This window comes from Cricetulus griseus, chromosome 4 (genome assembly GCF_003668045.3).
Source record: "Cricetulus griseus strain 17A/GY chromosome 4, alternate assembly CriGri-PICRH-1.0, whole genome shotgun sequence".
Classification (NCBI taxonomy): Eukaryota; Metazoa; Chordata; class Mammalia; order Rodentia; family Cricetidae; genus Cricetulus; species Cricetulus griseus.
The window spans coordinates 155,978,711-155,995,189 of record NC_048597.1 but is presented as its reverse complement, the minus strand read 5'-3'; the positions used below and the strand labels follow the sequence as shown (position 1 = coordinate 155,995,189).

Below are 16,479 nucleotides of genomic sequence, written 5' to 3'. Positions count from 1 at the left end.
ACTGAAATTTGTGGCTGAGGTGCAGAAAATGAGGTTCAAGACTCAAGATAGGATTTGTTGTAGGCAGGGCCCAGATGTTGGAGTTTGGAGTTTGGTTTGGGGACTTTGTACTGCAGGCAACAGAATGCCTTTGAATATTTTCACAGGGTGGTGACTTGATCAGATCTGGTTTTGTTAAAGATCACTTTACTGAGCTCCGTGGAGGATGCCTTGTAGGGAAGCACAGTGGGGCATATTAAGTGAGTGTAGAAATCTGGAATGGGTGTCATTCATGGTCTAGAATGAGAATGAAGACAAATGATAATGAGTGATCAGATGTTCAAGAAAGAATCCAGGGCTGGGTGTGTGGCTGTTGGTAGAGCGCTTGTCTAGCAAGCAGAAGTCCTTGATTGAATCACCTAGCACCACATAAACATGGTGAGGTGGCAAAATTTATAATCTCTGGTAGAGCAGACGGATCCAAAGGTTAAGGTCCCTGGGCAAACCTGTTGGCCTATGCTTTTAATACCCACGCTTGGACTGCAAATACAGGAGGATCTCTGTGAGTTCAAGGTCAGCCTGGGGTACACAGAACAGAGAAGGCCAAGAAGATCAGAGATAAATCTAGGGCCCCAATGTAGATTCACCACCCAGCCAGCAAACTAAACTACAGAAACATTGAGGTAGAAAGCACCCACAGCCCACTCTAGGCGCATGCCCAGTACGTGGTTGACGCGGAGTCTGCGCAGTAGAGGGCATTCAAGTCTCAAAGCTTCCCGCCTGCGCACAGCCTAGACAACCCCCCGCCCCCCCCCACTCCCGAACCCCCTTTGCGGGTGACGCTAAGTTCTCCCACGTCCGGTCGTCCCTCGCTCTACCCCTTGTGACTCGGAGCCCTGTCCCCTACAGTTCCCGCCTCTTCCGTGTTTTGGTGCGCACGGGTTCCGTCCGGCGCAGCGGCCATTGGCTATCCCCGACTCCAAAGCGGCGATTGGCTGTCGCTGGCCGTCTCTCAAACGCCTCCGGGTATATGGTGTGAGGTGGGTGGGGCGCCGGGTATCCCGGCGGCGCTGCCAGGTGAGTGGAGTGGCGAAGCTCTGGCGCTTGGCGGCCAGGGCAGACTCTGGAGTCTGCGGAAGGCCGGGCGTCCTGGAGCGGCTTGGCGAGGCATCCGAGCCGGCCCTTAGCCTCCGCGCCCTCGTCTAGGGGTCGCTGTGGCTGGACTCGGTCAGCGCCACGCTTGATGCCGGGGGTTCCGGGAAGCCCTCCCGCCTTGGCGCTCCGGGACGGTCTCCTTCCTCCTCGGAGTTGTAGCGATCCTCCGAAGCGTGGCCCGGGCCTGGCCGCCTAGGTGAGCCTTCCCTGGGGGCCTGCCCACGGTCCTTTTTGTGTCCTGATCGGCCTCGTCGCGCGCTTTGTTTTGGTTGCCGGGTTCAGCCGTCAGATCCTCGCCTGTGAGTCCTTGCTTAGAACCTGGGCCCTTCTTTTAAAGCTCTGTTACGGCTGAGAGTTCATTGGTGCCGAGCGACACTATGTACTCTCTTGTTGAGGGATGATTTCTTACTGTGACTGCTGATGAAATGTTAGAAACGTTAGGTAGGAATCCTGCGGGTCGGGTACCAACCCCCTACCCCCTCTATCAGCTCAGAAACAAGGATGCGTGTAGCTAACCCTTACTGAGCCTTAGAAGTGTGTTAGGCCCACATGGGTTAAGTAATTTAAGATTACAAAACCAAGGAGTTTGGCTCCATTTTCCTTCTCCATCCATTTGTCTGATCCTCTCTCTACACAGACATACCCGTGTATGTACTACACATACATAATGTGTAGTACCGGGTAGCTTTCTTTTTTGAGACAGCCTTTGTAGCTCTGGCTGACCTGAAAGTCTGGAGACCCTGCCTCAAAGGCCAGCACCACCACTCCAAACTCTACTACCCTTTTTAAAGAAAATTTGTTTTGTATGTGGGGTGTGTGTGTGTGTGTGTGTGTTCCGATGGCAGGGCACACACATGCCAAGGTGTGCATGTGGGGGGTAGAGTACAACTTTGTGGAGTGGATTCTTTCCACTTTTATGTGGGTTTCTAGGCTCAAACTCATGTTGTCAGGCTAGTATATCATGTATGTGTTTTTTTTGTTTATTTTTTTAAGGTTTTGTTTTTTTCCACGGAGCGCCCCCCCCCTTTTTTTTTTGAAACAGGGTTTCACTGTGTAGCTTTGGCTGGCCTGGAATTTGCTTTGTAGACCAGGTTAGACTCAAACGCATAGAGATCTGCCTGCCTCTGCCTTCTAAGTGCTGAGATTAAAGGCATGTGCCACCACCGCCTGTCTCACTGAGCCATCTCACTGTTGCAGATTGACCCTTTTAATATCCCTCGTAGAAATTTTGCATGGACCTTTAACTTTGTTCTCATCTTTCTTTAACAAATATTTATTATATTCTTAAGAATATTTGGCAAAGGTAGTTACTGAAGACAGCATAAACAGATAGGGTTCCTACATTCCAATGGAATCTTCTTTTTAACATTAAAGGAGTCGTAGGATCAAGCATTGGGTAGGCAAAGCAAAGACTATGTCATTGAAAGTCAGGCAAGAGATTTAATGACATAATCCAGTAAGTCTAGAAAGCTTCTGGGTCATATGTAGGCTATATGGCATAAGAATATGAATTTTGGGCTCAGCCTGGCCTGACCTACCATCATTAGGTGGCCTTTGATAAATTAGTTCATCTTTGTCAGCTTCAGGTTACCCATAAATGATGTTTAAAATAGTGCCTACCTCATAGGGTAGTGTCACCAATTACATGATGCATATAAAATGTTTAACAATTAGAGACTGGAGAGGTAGTAGAGTGCTTGCTTCATGAACATCAGGAGGCCCTGGATTTGATCTCCAGAGCTCACATTAAATAAAAAGTTCAGTAGCTGATAGTGGTGGCACAGGCATTTAATTCCAGTAATTGAGAGACAGGCAGGCAAGTGAGGGCCTAGCCTCCTCTACATAGTGAGTTTCAGGACAGCCAGAGGTACAAGAGAAAGAGAGTGAGACCCCATCTTGTCAAAAGGTCAGTGAATGCCTGTAATCCTGCCTCTGGGAAGTACAGACAGGAGGTTCCTTGGAGCTCACTGGTCAGCCAGTCTAGCCTACTTGGTGAGTTGTCTCACCAGCCCTAACAAAATAGTATTGTATTTGACATATAGTAAGTGTGAAATTCAGAACAAAAAGTTTTGTTATCCCCATTTTTGCCAAGGCCTCACAGCTTGTAGGTGGTAGGCCTCTCTTTGAAACTGAGCATTGTTCTTTCTCCCACAGTAATATGCTTTGAAGCTATTTGAGAAAATGTCTGCTAACATGTTTAGCTTAGTGTTTGGCACATGCTCAGTATTGTGTATTGTCTTTTCTCAGGAAACCAAGCAGCACTGGAAAATACCTGCTGATGCCCCCAGCAGCACTGGAGTACAGTCTTACAGCTCTGGATTTCTTCTCCTTCCTCTAAAATAAAGGCCATGTCGCCTCCTGGAAAAGCTCCCCGGAAAGAGAACCTGGGGCTCCAGTGTGAATGGGGGTCCTGCTCCTCTGTGTGTTCAGCCATGGAGGAGTTCTTCGAGCATGTCACTCAGCACCTGCAGCACCACATGCATGGCTCCAAGGAAGACGAGGAGGAGGAGGACCCACTTGGTAAGGAATAGGAAAGAACGCTAGGGCAGGTGGGAAATTCCACTACTAGAGAAAGAGGGCAGCTGGAGAAACAGTGGTTTATATTCTTAATTATGCTTTCTTCATTCATAAAAGCATTGTGAAGTCATTTCTAGAGAATTTAGTCAACAAGGATGTAAAGAATGATTACAAAAAAAAAAGCAATTGGTATTTCTGTATGTATATGTGTTTGTGTTTCTGTATGTATATGCATACCATGGATCAAGAGTAGAGATCACAGAACAACTTGAGGGAGTCAATTCTTTCCTTCCACTGTTGTAGGTTTCATGTCATCAGGCTGGACAGTAGTTCCTTGACCTGCTAAACCATCCTTTTTTGGGGGGGAGGGGTTGGGTTTTTATTTTGAGACAGGGTTTCTCTGTGTAGCTTTGGAGCCTGTCTTGGTCTTTACATTGTAGACCAGGCTGGTCTGCCTGCCTCTGCCTCCTGAGGCGTGTGCCACCACCACTTGCTTGCTAACCCATCTTGCTGGACCTCTTCCCTTAAACATTGTTTGGAGGTGACATTTATTTGTTTATTTTTATGTGTGTGTAATTGGAGACAGATCTCTGTAATCCAGACTAGTTCCATATCCACCAAAGTCATCCTGCTTTAGTCTTCCAAATGCAGGGATTACTAACATGAGCCACCACACAGGCTTGGGAGCACATTTATATCATAACTGCACATCATAGTTAAAAGAATAATTAAATAGCTTTATTCAGTGTACTCAGAAATGCTCCTCTATTCTGTTTACTCTCTTTTTTCTTTTCTTTGATAGTCTCATGTAGCCCTGACTGACCTTAAACTTGTTAAGTAGCTAAGGCTGAACTTGAAGTCCTGATCCTGCTGAGATTCTGGGATTATTATACCAATCCTATTTCTAAAGTCAAATAATACACAAAAATGAAATTAAGGATGGTTTTACTTTCTGAAATTTTAGCTTTTCAAAATAAGCAACTCCCATTGGACATTGAAAATGGTGCTTAGAGGTGCTGGAGCGATGGGACGTGGGTTGAAATAAATAATGGGCCTGTCTTGAAATAAGCAGATTAGAAGCGAAAAGAGAGCTGGAAAAGCCAATGTTGAGAGGCCCTTTTTCTCAGGGACCATGAGAAACTGAGCACAGATTGTACATTTGCTAAGGGTTACCCTAACGTGTTCTTCATGGGTCTCTGACTCTCTGGGTCTTATATTCTCTCTTATCCTCTCTTTTATATTCACAAGGACTCTTTCTAACTTCAGTTATCATCATTACTTCTGTTTAACACTTCATTTGCCCTAGTTGACCTCGAAATCATGTCAGTTCACCAGCCTAACCCTCTTGAGTGCTGATATTATAGATCAAAGCCAGTAACATTTTTTTTTTTTAAGATTGTATTTATTTATTATGTATACAACATTCTGCTTCCGTGTATATCTGCACACCAGAAGAGGGCACCAGATCTCATAATGGATGGTTGTGAGCCACCATGTGGTTGCTGGGAATTGAACTCAGGACCTGGAAGAGCGGTTGGTGCTCTTAACCTCTGAGCCATCTCTCCAGCCCAAAGCCAGTAACATTTACCTGCTGCCACATATGTTACCCCATTTCTCTCACCACTAGTTGCAGTTTTGTAGATGTGTTTACTTAAAAGGACTGGGACTCCCTGATGCCTGATTCAGATGAAAGTCATTAAACACTGTTATATACTGAATGAACTGGTAACTTGGTCAGGATCTTACTTAATGTCTGAGATGGAAAGTGAACTGAGCCTTGGAAAGTATCAGACCATTCCTTCTCAACCCCTTTTTGCAGAGGAAGAATTCTCCTGTTTGTGGCAGGAGTGTGGCTTTTGCTCTCTGGACAGTCCTATTGACCTCATCCGCCATGTCTACTTCCACTGCTACCACACCAAGCTGAAACAGTGGGGGTTGCAAGCCTTGCAAAGCCAAGCTGACCTCAGTCCCTGCATTCTGGACTTCCAGAGCCGGAACGTCATTCCTGACATCCCTGATCATTTCCTGTGTCTATGGGAACACTGTGAGGTCAGCTAACAGTGCCAGAAATAGGGGTGGAAGGAAGCTGGGGATGTGGAGTCAAGAGCTTTCTTGGGTGCCTTATATGTCTCAGACTCCCTAGTATCTCCCCTCTATTCTTGTGTTACTCCTTTATTTTAAAACTTTCTGGGGTTAGCTAGTTAAACCACTATAATAAAGCCTCATGCTGTTTGCATCAAGAGAAAAAAAACAAAACAAAAAACTTTCCCAGTCCCACAAGTTAATAGGGGAAGAGTAAGAAGTCCCCTTTGGCATGGGTGAGAGTCCCTCCAACCACTGTCAGTCCTCACCCCAAGTTGCCCCGGCACAGAGTACCTTCGACAATCCTGAGTGGTTCTATCGGCACGTGGATGCGCACAGCCTGTGCTGTGAATACCAAGCTGTCAGCAAGGACAACCATGTGGTGCTGTGTGGCTGGAAAGGTAGGGTCACCCATCTGCTCTGGCCTCTGGAGGTGTTAAGGGTCTAGAGGAGTCAGGGATGGGACCAGTCCTACAAAACAAAACAGGCTCCTGGCTGGAGAAACTTGGGGATACCAGAGCCAAGTTGGGGAAGGGGATTTAGGGATGAAGTGTGATCAAATCTTTCTTCCCAGGCTGTACCTGTACTTTCAAGGACCGGTGTAAGCTTCGAGAACACCTCCGCAGCCACACCCAGGAGAAGGTAGTGGCCTGTCCCACTTGTGGGGGCATGTTTGCCAACAACACCAAGTTCTTAGACCACATCCGTCGCCAGACCTCACTGGATCGTAAGCATTTGGAGAGAAGAGGGAGAGTGTGGGCTATCCTACTTAAAGTGAAGATGAGAATGTATTCCCAGGGGAGGTGGCTGCTGAAGAGATCTGTACGCTGGCTCTCTTCTCCTTTTGGGATCAGGCACTCCTAGACTTCTCTTAGACATTGTTTAGCACTTGCTGTTTGTGGTATCAGTTATCTCAGGAATCTTCACAACAGCCCCATGAGGTAGGCTTCTTATTCCCCTTTTTACAGATGAGGAAACTGAGGCTCAGAGAGGTTAAATCACTTACCTGAGATCATACAGCTAGTAAGTGGTAAAGCTGGGCTTCTAACTCAGGTCTGGACTCCAAATCCCATCCATAGCTTCCCTTTGCTCCTTGGGTGGCTCCCTTCTGTCTGGGATGGTTCCCCTCTCCTGCCCTTCACTGTTCTCTTCAGTCACTCTTTGTCCTGCCCATGTCACCCCAGAGCAGCGTTTCCAGTGCTCTCACTGTTCTAAGAGATTTGCCACAGAGAGGCTGTTGCGTGACCACATGCGGAATCATGGTGAGTGGCATGCACCCAAGCCTCCCTGCCCTCCCTTCGAGGTTGTGTGAGTCCACAGATGATAGCTTCTTCTCTGCTCCTCAGTGAATCACTATAAATGCCCTTTGTGTGACATGACCTGCCCACTGCCTTCCTCCCTCCGAAATCACATGCGCTTTCGACACAGTGAGGACCGGCCCTTTAAATGTGACTGTTGTGACTACAGGTAAGCGAACCCAGGGGTCAAAATACAGGGCTCAAGTTTCAGGGTTCCCTGTGCTCTTCAACCCCTCCTGATTTCTCCTGGCAGTTGCAAGAATCTGATTGACCTCCGGAAGCACCTGGACACCCACAGCAAGGAGTCAGCCTACAGGTGTGACTTTGAGAACTGCAGTTTCAGTGCCCGATCTCTTAGCTCTATCAAGTCCCATCACCGCAAAGTGCATGAAGTAAGTGGCCGGTGGGCGGGGTTCTCGGGAGTGTGAGTGAAAAACTGACCTCATTGCCTTCTCCCTTCCTCATCAGGGAGACTCAGAGCCAAGGTACAAATGTCATGTCTGTGACAAATGCTTCACACGTGGCAACAACCTCACTGTGCACCTTCGCAAGAAGCACCAGTTCAAGTGGCCGTCAGGACACCCTCGTTTTCGGTGTGTATAAATCTTTCCCTCCAGATTTATACCTTGTTTTTGTTTATTACTGTGTGTATATGGGGGTGGGGCTGCCAGTCCTTTAGAGGTTGAGACACAACTTGTAGAGTTGTTTCTTTCCTCTGTTGTGTGGATTCCAGATATTGAACTCAGGTCATCAGGCATGCATGGCAAGCATTTTACACTCTGAGCCATGACAGACTTTTTAACAAGGAAAAAAAGAACCCAACTTTGAACTTTATGGTACTTTGATGCTACCATCTATGACTAAGCTATTAATCTGTGTATTTTTACATGGTCTTATCTTACCGGAGAAAGAGTGTGGACCTGTTAATCCTTTCATGTCAAACATGACTGACTCTGCCTACATTTCCCAGAATCCTCCTCCTCTCCTAGTCCCACCTATCTTGCTTCCCTGTTGGCCAACAGTATTTTATTCATCAACCAATAAGATAAACATATACAGAAGGACAACTCCATCAGAGCAGAGGTTTTTTTTGTTTTGTTTTGTTTTGTTTGTTTGTTTTTGTTGTTCTTGTTCTGGAACATTGTTTGTAGACCAGGGTGGCCTCAGACTCACTGAGATCTGCCTACCTCTGTCTCCTGAGTTCTTAGATTAAAGGTGTGTGCCACCATGCCTGGCTCTTATTTGTTTTTTGAGACAGGATCCCTGGCTGGCCTAAAGCTTGCTATGGAGACCAGGCTGGTCTTGAACTCATAGAGATCTACCTGTCTCTGCCTCCAGTGAGATTACAGATATGTGCCACCATGCAAGGCTGTGGTTTTTCCAGTGAAGCTTGGTTTCAGATTCAACAAGTAATGCCAAAAGTACAGCAGCCAGAGCAATAATTAAAAGCTAAGGGTCCTGACTTTCAGCCCCCTGACCTTCTCATAAACTTTGACACTTTGGCCTCTTACAGAGTCAACATCAGTCTCTATTGGGTTGGGCTTCTCCATTAATTTTTCCATTTTGAGTCCTCTCTTCTGACCTTTCTTCTATGTATGCCATTAAAAACCTTTTCTTAAGCTTCAGTCCTGTCACAGAGAGTCCTAAGCTGTCTTCCAGCTAGCATATTTATATCTTCACCCTCTGTGTCCAGGCCATTTCTTCATCCTCTGCTGGTCTGCTGCCTTCTCCAGGTACAAGGAGCATGAAGATGGCTACATGCGACTACAGCTAGTTCGCTATGAGAGTGTGGAGCTCACACAGCAGCTGCTGCAGCAGCTACAGGAAGGATCAGATCCAGGAGTAGCACTGAATGAAGGCAGCCTGCAGGGCATCGTTCTAGAAACAGTGCTGGGAGGGCCAGGACCTGAGGAAGAGATGGAAGAGGAAGACAGGGTTGAGGGAACAGCCATCTCGGCTTCTCAGGACAACCCCAGTTCTGCCATCCATATGGTCAACCAGACAGTCAGCCAAGGCCAGCGAGAAATGGTCTACTATGTGCTATCTGAAGCCCCAGGAGAGCCCCCACCAGTCTCTGAACTATCCTCAAGAGAGATGGAAAAACTTCAAGGAATGCCTGAGAAGCCAGAGATCCAGATGGTTTGAGGCTGCAGAGCCTGACCACTTCTCCAGATCTTGGAGTTTGAGCCAGGCAGGTAGCAGCTCCCCCAGGTGGGCAGACTTTGATTTTGGATGCCTTTAGAAGTGGTGCTGAGAACAGTATGTTCCCCTGTGACTCAGGTGGCATCGGTCTATAGACTGTGAGTAACCCCCCCACCACTAATGTTCTTTGTGGGGAACCTGAGGAGGTGGATTCATTGAAGAAATCCTACATGTATGTTCTCATTAGAGGAAATGTTACCAGGTTTAAATATACTCCCTTGGCATGCTAGACAGAGTAAATGTTTAGTTTAGTCTACATTCATTCCTGTTTTTAGGGGCCCATTGGCCCAGGGATGATGAGTGGCTGTTCCTTATGAGAGCTGTCTCCTCACTATAAGTTAAGCATTGAGAACCAGGTGCCATTTCTCTCAAGGTTTCCTTTTACATTCCAGGGACACTTGTGGTTATCTTCAGGGATAGGATTGGAGACACTGTGTATGTATGACAGTTGTTTTTTGGTAATAAAGCACTTGGGCTGTTACTTATTTATCAAGTTTTGTGACAGTTAACTAGGTAACAAAGAGAAACAGCTGTCTAGAAGTGGAGCTAAATCATTAGGCTTACCCCTTTCATGACCAGGGTGGTTTCTTTAAGTGTCATGTACTCATTTACTAGAGTTTGTCCATTGCTTCCTAAGCATCTACCAGCTTTGTGGAAGGAGGCCCCAAGTACTTGTCCATTAGTGACTGAGCAGTGTTACAGAATGGGTATGAATGGCACCAGGACTGCACCATCAACTCTTAATTAGAACCCCATACCTCTAGGGTGGGTTGGGGTTCTGGGACTGCAAAGGAATCTGAAGTAGAGTTAGGTTGGGTGGTCACCCAGAGAATGCCTAGTACTCAAGGGACAGGAGTCAAGTTAGAAAATTGTGTCTATACATTTTCCTAGAGAGTGGATCTATTTTCATTGAATTAAAAAAATTCTTATGTATACTATACATATATGTTTGTTTACTTTTGTTTTATGTGTATGAGTGTTTGTCTACATGAATGTAAGTATACCATAGGCTTGCCCATGGAGGTCAAAAGAGGTGACTGGTCCTCTGGAACTGAAGTTACAGACAGCCGTGAACTACCATGTGGGTGCTAGGAACTGAATCGGAGTCTTTGTAAGAGCAATGCATGATCTTAACTGCTTAGCCATCTCTCTAGCCACTTTCATTGGATTCTTAAAGAAGTTGAAACTCCTTAAAATAATCTTTTTTTTTTTTTTTTTTTCGAGACAGGGTTTCTCTGTGTAGCTTTGGAGCCTATCCTGGCACTTGCTCTGGAGACCAGGCTGGCCTTGAACTCACAGAGATCCGCCTGCCTCTGCCTCCTGAGTGCTGGGATTAAAGGCGTGAGCCACCAACGCCCGGCGAGAAACCCTGTCTTAAACAAACAAACAAATGACTATGTAGTGTATATGTGAGCATGTGTTTGTGTCTGCAGGCACACGGTCTGCCTTGTGTGAGCATGTTGTGTGTGGAGGCCAGAGATCAGTGTCGGCTGATGTCCACTTTATTTTTTGAGACAGTTATACTGAGTCCAAACTCACCTATTAGCTAGATTGGTTGGTTGTCCACTGAACTCTGGGAAATTGCCTGTCTCTGCCCCTGCTCCAGTACTAGGTTACTATTTATAGCTTCTATATGAATGCTGGGGATCTGGACTCAGAGCCTCATGTAGGGCAAGCACTCACTGACTGAGCCATCCCCTAACCGTGTCCAGCCATCTCTCACCGTATTGCCCTTTTGTTGGCTCTACCAGTCTGGATAAAGGAAATACTCCCTGCTACAATACATGGAAGGATCATGCTCTTCATTTTTCCCCAGTCCTGAGCACTGTTATTCATTCATTTACTATTCTATTCTATACTATTCTATACTATTCTGCATCTGTTCTGTAGAGAAAGAACTGAGCACTAGTAAGCACGTATGTGTTCGTTCTGCTCCTGACTGTGGATGTATGTGAGTTCCTACTACCCCAGCTTCCTGAAATGCTTGGACTGTAACTTAGAATTATGAGCCAAATAAACCCTTTGTCCCCTTAGGTGCTTTTCTTTGTAGGGATGGAGGGGTGGGGCTTTGAGACAGGGTTTCTCTGTAGCTTTGGAGCCTGTCCTGGAACTCATTCTGTAGACAAAGCTGGCCTCGAACTCAGATCTGCCTGTCTCTGGGATTAAAGGTGTGTGCCACCACCGCCTGGCTCTTTTTTTGTTTGTTTGCTTTTGGTTTTGTTTTTGAGACAAGGTTTCTCAGTATAACAGCCCGAGCTGTCCTGGAATTTACTCTGTAGACCAGGCTGGCCTTGAATTTACAGTCTGCCTGCCTCTGCCTCGAGTGCTGTGATTAAAGTCATATGCCGCCACCACCTGGCCCCTAATGTGCTTTTAGCAGGATATTTTGTCACAGCAACAGAAAATGAAACTAATACACAGTAACACACACACACACACACACACACACACACACACACACACACACACACACACGACTGAAGAGATGGCTCAGTAGTTAGAAAAGACCACTTGCTGTTCTTCCTGAGGATTCAGGTTCAATTCTGAGCACCCACACAGGTGGCTCACAACCATCTTATATAACTCCAGTTCCAGGAAATCTTTCTGATACCCTCTTCTGGCCTCTGTGATCACCAAACATGCATATGGTGTGCAAACACATGCAGACAAAACACCCATACACATAAATTAATAAAAATAGGAGCTGGCGAGATGGTTCAGCAGTTTAAGAGCATTGACTGCTCTTCCGGAGGTCCAGAGTTAATTCCCAGAACCACATGGTAGCACACAACCATCTGTAGTGAGATCTGGCGCCCTCTTCTGGCCTGCAGGCATACATGAATTCAGAACACTATACATAATAAATAAAAATCCTTTTTAAAAATAAAAATCTTTTTAAGAAGAGGCTTTTGCAGAGAGAACCCCTTATATCTTTCTTATCCAAGGAAATAGCATCATATAACAGGACAGAAAGAAATGCTGCTTCGGGGGCATGAACATAGCTCAATGATAGAATACTCATTTTAGCACTTCAGTTAAGTTAGTATGTTGGAGCCAGGCATGGTATCACACACCTTTAATCCCAGCACTTGGGAGCCAGATGGCCCAGATGGATCTCTTGAGTTCCAGGACAGCCAGGACTGTTACACAGAAAAACCCTGTCTCTAAAAACAAAATGTTATATGTTAATCCCTATTGCTATGATAAACAAACAAGAAACCTACAAGGTATACAGGACAGAAAAGATTTTGTTTTGCTCATTTTTTGAGGTTTCAGACCATGTCTGCTGCCTCATCCTGGGCCTGTGGTGAGACATACATTATGAGAACAGTGGAGGGGAACTGCTCATCTGTGCTGGCAGGGGAGCAGGACAGGGGCAAGAAACTCTAAAAGGAAGACCTTGTCTCTGAAGACCATCATGTCAGAGACCAAGAAAGGTAGTAGCAGGCACCTCTCCATGGCCACCACTTCCTTGCTTGTTAGGGAGCCAAGCAAGAGAAGATGAACTCTGTTACTGTGCTGTGGAAGCGAGGAAGCCACCTCCTTTCTGTTCTGAGCAGCCCCTCCCCAAGTGGCCAGCAGAGGGCCCTCTCCTTGACAAACAAATTTAAAAGTCTGGGCTGAGCCAGTTGGTGGGCAAGAGGTCACAGTGAACAAAGAATCTGGGTGCTGGAAACAACTGGGCCAGTTCCCAAGTCTCCAGTCTAAGTCCTTTCTGGAACCCACTGGACCCCACCACACTCCTTTCTCCCATAAAGCTTACCTGCTGCTTCTCACATACATCCTTGTGCAGAGCGTCCTAGCGCGAACTGAGGTGAGAATTATCAACCCTTCCACATCTGGCCCTAGGAAACCTGCTTGGGAGTAAACTGCTTGGTTGGGGGTGGGGCACAAAGAAAGATAGATCTTATCAAATAGGCAGATATGTATTTGGGGACGTGGGGTGATCCATTCACAGACATTATGGAAACGGCAGATGGCTCTATTCTATGGATGCTGAGGTCTACATTAAGCAAAGATCTACTCTAGATATCAGAAACCCTGGGAGTGGATCCCAGCACTGGAGTCATAAACCCTCCAGAGGATTTGAGGTGTACACTAAAATGTCAACCACTGTCACAAGGTCTATCCTAGGAGTATATTTTCTGGGAGGTTCTTCCAAATGGGAAGACTTATTTTAGTGGATCTCTGCCAAGTTATAAAAGCTCATATCCTAGAATGAAAGAATATTAGGGGGATGGAGGTGGATCTTTATTGAAAAGGGGGAGGAGTTGGTAGGGTGTTTGTAGAGCATTCACAAAATCTTGGGTTTGACACCCAGCACTCCATAAAATGGTGTAGTGAGCCATCACTGTAATGCCAGCACTTAGGAAGTGGTGGCAGGAAGATTACAAATCCAAGGTTGGCTGTGTAGCAAGTTCAAGGCCAACCTGGACTACATGACTATATGAGACCCTATCTAAAATAAAATGGGAATGGCATGGAGGCATACACCAGTAATCTAAGCTTTTTTATTCTTTTGGTTTTTCAAAGGCAGGGTTTCTCTGTGGCTTTGGAGGCTATCCTGGAACTAGCTCGTGTAGACCAGGCTGGCCTCGAACTCACAGAGATCCACCTGCCTCTGCCTCCTGAGTGCTGGGACTAAAGGTACGTGCCACCGCTGCTCAGCAGTAATCTAAGCTTTGGGATACTTAGGTAGGATTGCAACTTGAAATCAAGCTTGGGGTACACAGTGAGACCCTGTCTAAGAAAACTAAGATGGGAAGGTAAAAATAGGACATAAAGAAGTCTGACAGCAGAAATAATGTAGTTTCACTAAGCCCTGGATCTGATTAGCTGGATTCACACTAGATTTGTCACCTCATAGTTGAACCTCTTGGTTTTCTTATCTGAAATGCTGAAAGCTGATACTGACCTCAAAACAAGGTCAAAGACCTAGTTACATACTAAGGAAAAAATTTTGGTTTTAGTTTGTTTTACACACTGTGTGAGTGAGTGTGTGTGTGTGTGTGTGTGTGTGTGTGTGTGTGTGTGTGTGCGCGCGCGCGCGAGCACGCACTCAAGGGTGTGCACTGCAGCATGCACATGGAGGTCAGAGAACAATCTCAATTTGTGGGAGTCAATTCTCTCATTCACGTGGGTTCTGGGGCTCAAACTCAGGTGTCGAGCTTGGTGTCAAGTGCCTTTACTTTTCTTTTTTTTGGGGGGGGAGTTTCGAGACAGGGTTTCTCTGTGTAGCTTTGGAGCCTGTCCTGGCACTCGCTCTGTAGACCAGGCTGGCCTTGAACTCACAGAGATCTGCCTGCCTCTGCCTCCCAAGTGCTGGGATTAAAGGCGTGCACCATGCCCGGCATGGCAAGTGCCTTTTCTATCTGAACCATTCTGCCAAGCCTGGTTTTGCCCAAGGCTGGCTTCAAATTAACTGTGAAGTCAGGATAACCTTGAACTCCTCATCCTCTTCCTGCTTCTACCTCCCTAATGCTGGGATCACAAGTATGCCTCACCATGCTTAGCACAGAAATGGCTATTCATTGGGTACATTTTCTAGATATAAAGTCTAGGAATACAGGGGAGAAAGACAAACCTAGTATGATAGTTTTTCTCTGTATGGTGTTCCTAACACATGGTAAGTGTTCGATAAATCTGGCTTCTCCTATGCTAAGAAGCAGGGGATTGTTCTAGGGAAAGAAAATGATCATGAACCATGGACAGCATGACCTGGAGGATAAAAATACATGGTCTATTCTTGAGAATCAAAAGGCTGTCCTTGAACTCAGGATCCTCCTCCTCATCTCAGTGCCAGGACTACAGGCATGTGCTATCATGCCTGGCCAGCTATGCTGTGTTTTTGCTATGTTCATGGTCCTGATGAAGCTTATAGATGGAGAATCTACTTAAGAGGAAAAAACAATGGGGTTGGGGCCATAGGGGTAGAGAGAGGATGGTCAACAGGTACACAGTGCAATAGTAAAAGACAAATAGCTATTTGTGTGTGGTGCTGGGGATGGAACCACCGAATTATGCCCTCATCCCAGGGAAAATATTTTCTGATGTGTTATATATAACAAAGTAGACTAACTGTGGGTGGCAGTAATTAGATATTTCAAAAAAGCTAGTAGATTGGATATACCCAACGAAAAGAAGTGGTAAATATATGAGGAAATAATGGATGCCATTAGTTTGGTGTGGTGTCAGTAAGAACAGCTCATATATTTGAATGCTTAGTCATCAGGGAGTGGTACTGTTTTTTGTTTTTTGTTTTGTTTTTTTTTGGTTTGGTTTTTCAAGACAGGGTTTCTCTGGCACTCGCTCTGGAGACCAGGCTGGCCTCGAACTCACAGAGATCCTCCTGTCTCTGCCTCCCAAGTGCTGGGATTAAAGGGGTGCGCCACCAACGCCCGGTTTAAAAATGTGTAGCCCAGACTGGCCTCGAACTCGTGATCCTCCTGCCTCTGCCTCCTTCAGCAAATCCTACCAGAGTGTACCACCACAACGGGTGGGAGTGGTACTGTTTAAGAAAGACTGGGAGGTGTGGCCTTGTTGGAGTGGGTGTGGCCTTGTTGGCGGAAGTGGTGGTTTCAAAAAGCTCACACCAGGTCAAATGTGGATCTCTCTCTCTCTCTCTCTCTCTCTCTCTCTCTCTCTCTCTCTCTCTCTCTCTACTTGAGGATCAGGATAGCTCTCTCAGCTACTTCTCTAGCACCTCACCTACTCCTGTGCTCTCTGCCATGATGAGAATGAACTGTGAGTCCTCAGTAAAATGATTTATGTTATAAGAGCTGCCTTGGTCACGGTGCCTTCTCACATCACTAGAAGAGTGACTAAGACACCTTGTGAGATCACTATACGTTACATAAATGTGTTGGAATACTGGACTGGTGAGATGGCTCCATGGGTAAAAGTGTTTGCTGTTGTCTGATCTGATCCTTGGAACCCACAGTGAAGAAAAGTGACTCCTAAATGTTGTCTTCTGACCCCTATATGAGTTTCCTGGCACAGAAACATGCTTATACTCATACAACAATAATAAATAAAATTTAAAAATTTAAATATGGCAAATATGTGTTCATTAATTTTTTTTTTTTACTAAAGATTTAGTTATTATGTATAGTGTTCTGTCTGCATGTATGACTGCATGCCAGAAGAGGGCACCAGGTCTCATTACAGATGGTTGTGAGCCACCATGTGGTTGCTGGGAATTGAACTCAGGACCACTGGAAGAGCAGCCAGTGCTCTTAACCTCTGA

General features: G+C 46.0%; 1 protein-coding gene across 4 annotated transcripts; it reads left to right on the top strand.

The window, feature by feature from the left end:
• The first annotated feature begins 973 nt into the window (after positions 1 to 973).
• Hinfp (histone H4 transcription factor) lies at positions 974 to 10,173 on the top strand. Of its 4 annotated transcripts, none has more exons than XM_027411926.2 (10): positions 974 to 1,056; positions 3,382 to 3,654; positions 5,471 to 5,700; positions 6,023 to 6,134; positions 6,308 to 6,460; positions 6,918 to 6,995; positions 7,080 to 7,200; positions 7,285 to 7,423; positions 7,500 to 7,624; positions 8,765 to 10,173. In XM_027411926.2, exons 2-10 carry the CDS (start codon positions 3,483 to 3,485, stop codon positions 9,174 to 9,176), a joined length of 1,542 nt encoding a protein of 513 aa, XP_027267727.1. In that variant the 5' UTR covers positions 974 to 1,056; positions 3,382 to 3,482; the 3' UTR covers positions 9,177 to 10,173. The 4 variants fall into 4 exon arrangements, with proteins under 4 accessions (XP_027267727.1, XP_027267726.1, XP_027267725.1 ...); XM_027411925.1 differs by lacking the exon at positions 974 to 1,056 and adding an exon at positions 1,063 to 1,330; XM_027411924.1 differs by lacking the exon at positions 974 to 1,056 and adding an exon at positions 1,063 to 1,433.
• The last annotated feature ends 6,306 nt before the right edge of the window (positions 10,174 to 16,479 follow it).

What these genes read in the sequence shown, in the direction of transcription:
- Hinfp (XM_027411926.2), top strand. Translation starts at nt 3,483, where the DNA reads ATGTCGCCTCCTGGAAAAGCTCCCCGGAAAGAGAACCTGGGGCTCCAG. An exon ending in GTCTATGGGAACACTGTGAG is followed by an intron (nt 5,701 to 6,022) that starts GTCAGCTAACAG and finishes GCCCCGGCACAG; the next exon opens with AGTACCTTCGACAATCCTGA. An exon ending in TCGCCAGACCTCACTGGATC is followed by an intron (nt 6,461 to 6,917) that starts GTAAGCATTTGG and finishes ATGTCACCCCAG; the next exon opens with AGCAGCGTTTCCAGTGCTCT.